Source organism: Galeopterus variegatus, unplaced genomic scaffold, assembly GCF_000696425.1.
Source record: "Galeopterus variegatus unplaced genomic scaffold, G_variegatus-3.0.2 Scaffold2555, whole genome shotgun sequence".
Lineage (NCBI taxonomy): Eukaryota > Metazoa > Chordata > Mammalia > Dermoptera > Cynocephalidae > Galeopterus > Galeopterus variegatus.
The window spans coordinates 240384-241383 of NW_007728666.1; the positions used below are offsets into that span (position 1 = coordinate 240384).

Genomic DNA, 1000 nt, shown 5'->3' on the forward strand with positions numbered 1-1000 from the left:
CCAAACTCGCAAGGGCAAGAGAAAGAGGTTGGTGGGGTCAATGCTGCAGGGACTGCAGGGACTCCAGCATGAGTTTGGCCTGAGCACATGCACGTGGTGCTGCTTCTGGCTGTGGCTGGAGATGGCTCACCAGACGGGGTCACTTGGTCTGTACCTCAAAGTCTACCTCTGAGTCGAGGAGGGAAGGAAGCCGAATTCCAGGGAGAGTGTGGAACCCTGGGACCTGCTCTTGCTCTTGGATCTGGTCTCTGAGGCGCCGGATTTCTATGCGTTGCATCTCGATGATTCTCCCAGTTTCTTCTTGCTCATTCAATCTCATGGTGGGAGCGATACTGAGCATGTCCCTGCTGGGCACTGTAGGGACACAGTGGGGCTGATGTGGGCCTGTCCACTGGACGGCTGCAAAGCTTTTCTGAAACCAGCCTAGCCTCCCCTCTCCCTCCCTGCCTCCTCAAGCATTTATTGGGCACCAACTGTGGGGCAGACACCCAGTCCCAGATACTACAGATACAGAGATAAGCTACTTCACTGTCTAGCAGAGAGATGGAGAGATGGAGAGACACACTTCAGAGTGGTAAGGTGAATGCTGAGCGTGACCCCATCAGTGCCCTCCTGAGCCCCCAGTCCACCTGCTCTGAAGCCCTCTCACTCACTCATGTTCCTTGAGGATTTTCCCCCAAAGTCTCAGGCATCCTCCTTGTCTCTGGTGCTGCCATCATCCTGGGCAATGTGTGTCCACGGGTCCACGGCTCATCCCACGCCCCAGCCTCACAAGGCTGAACTCCCAGCGTTAATGACCTTGGCCTCCACGCCATGCAGGCACCTGCTCTATCATCCCTCCCCAGGATCTTGCATCTTTTAAATCTTTAATGATGGTACTCCATTCTCTGACTGCCTTAGGCTCAACACATGTCATCTTTGACTGAACTGAGACCTCTTCTTCCTGGACAACTCTATTTCCTACCTACCAAATGGGTTCCTTTTAGATTCACTGCCTTTT

General features: G+C 53.8%; 1 protein-coding gene across 1 annotated transcript in view; it reads right to left on the reverse strand.

Moving 5' to 3' along the window:
- Positions 1-1000, reverse strand: part of WDR65 (WD repeat domain 65) — a gene marked incomplete at its 5' end in the record, with an annotated part of 42013 nt that continues 41013 nt past the window's right edge. The window contains one exon of the mRNA XM_008582282.1: positions 1-354. Within this exon, the coding sequence (XP_008580504.1) occupies positions 140-354 (215 nt within the window). The remainder of the gene's footprint in view (positions 355-1000) is intronic.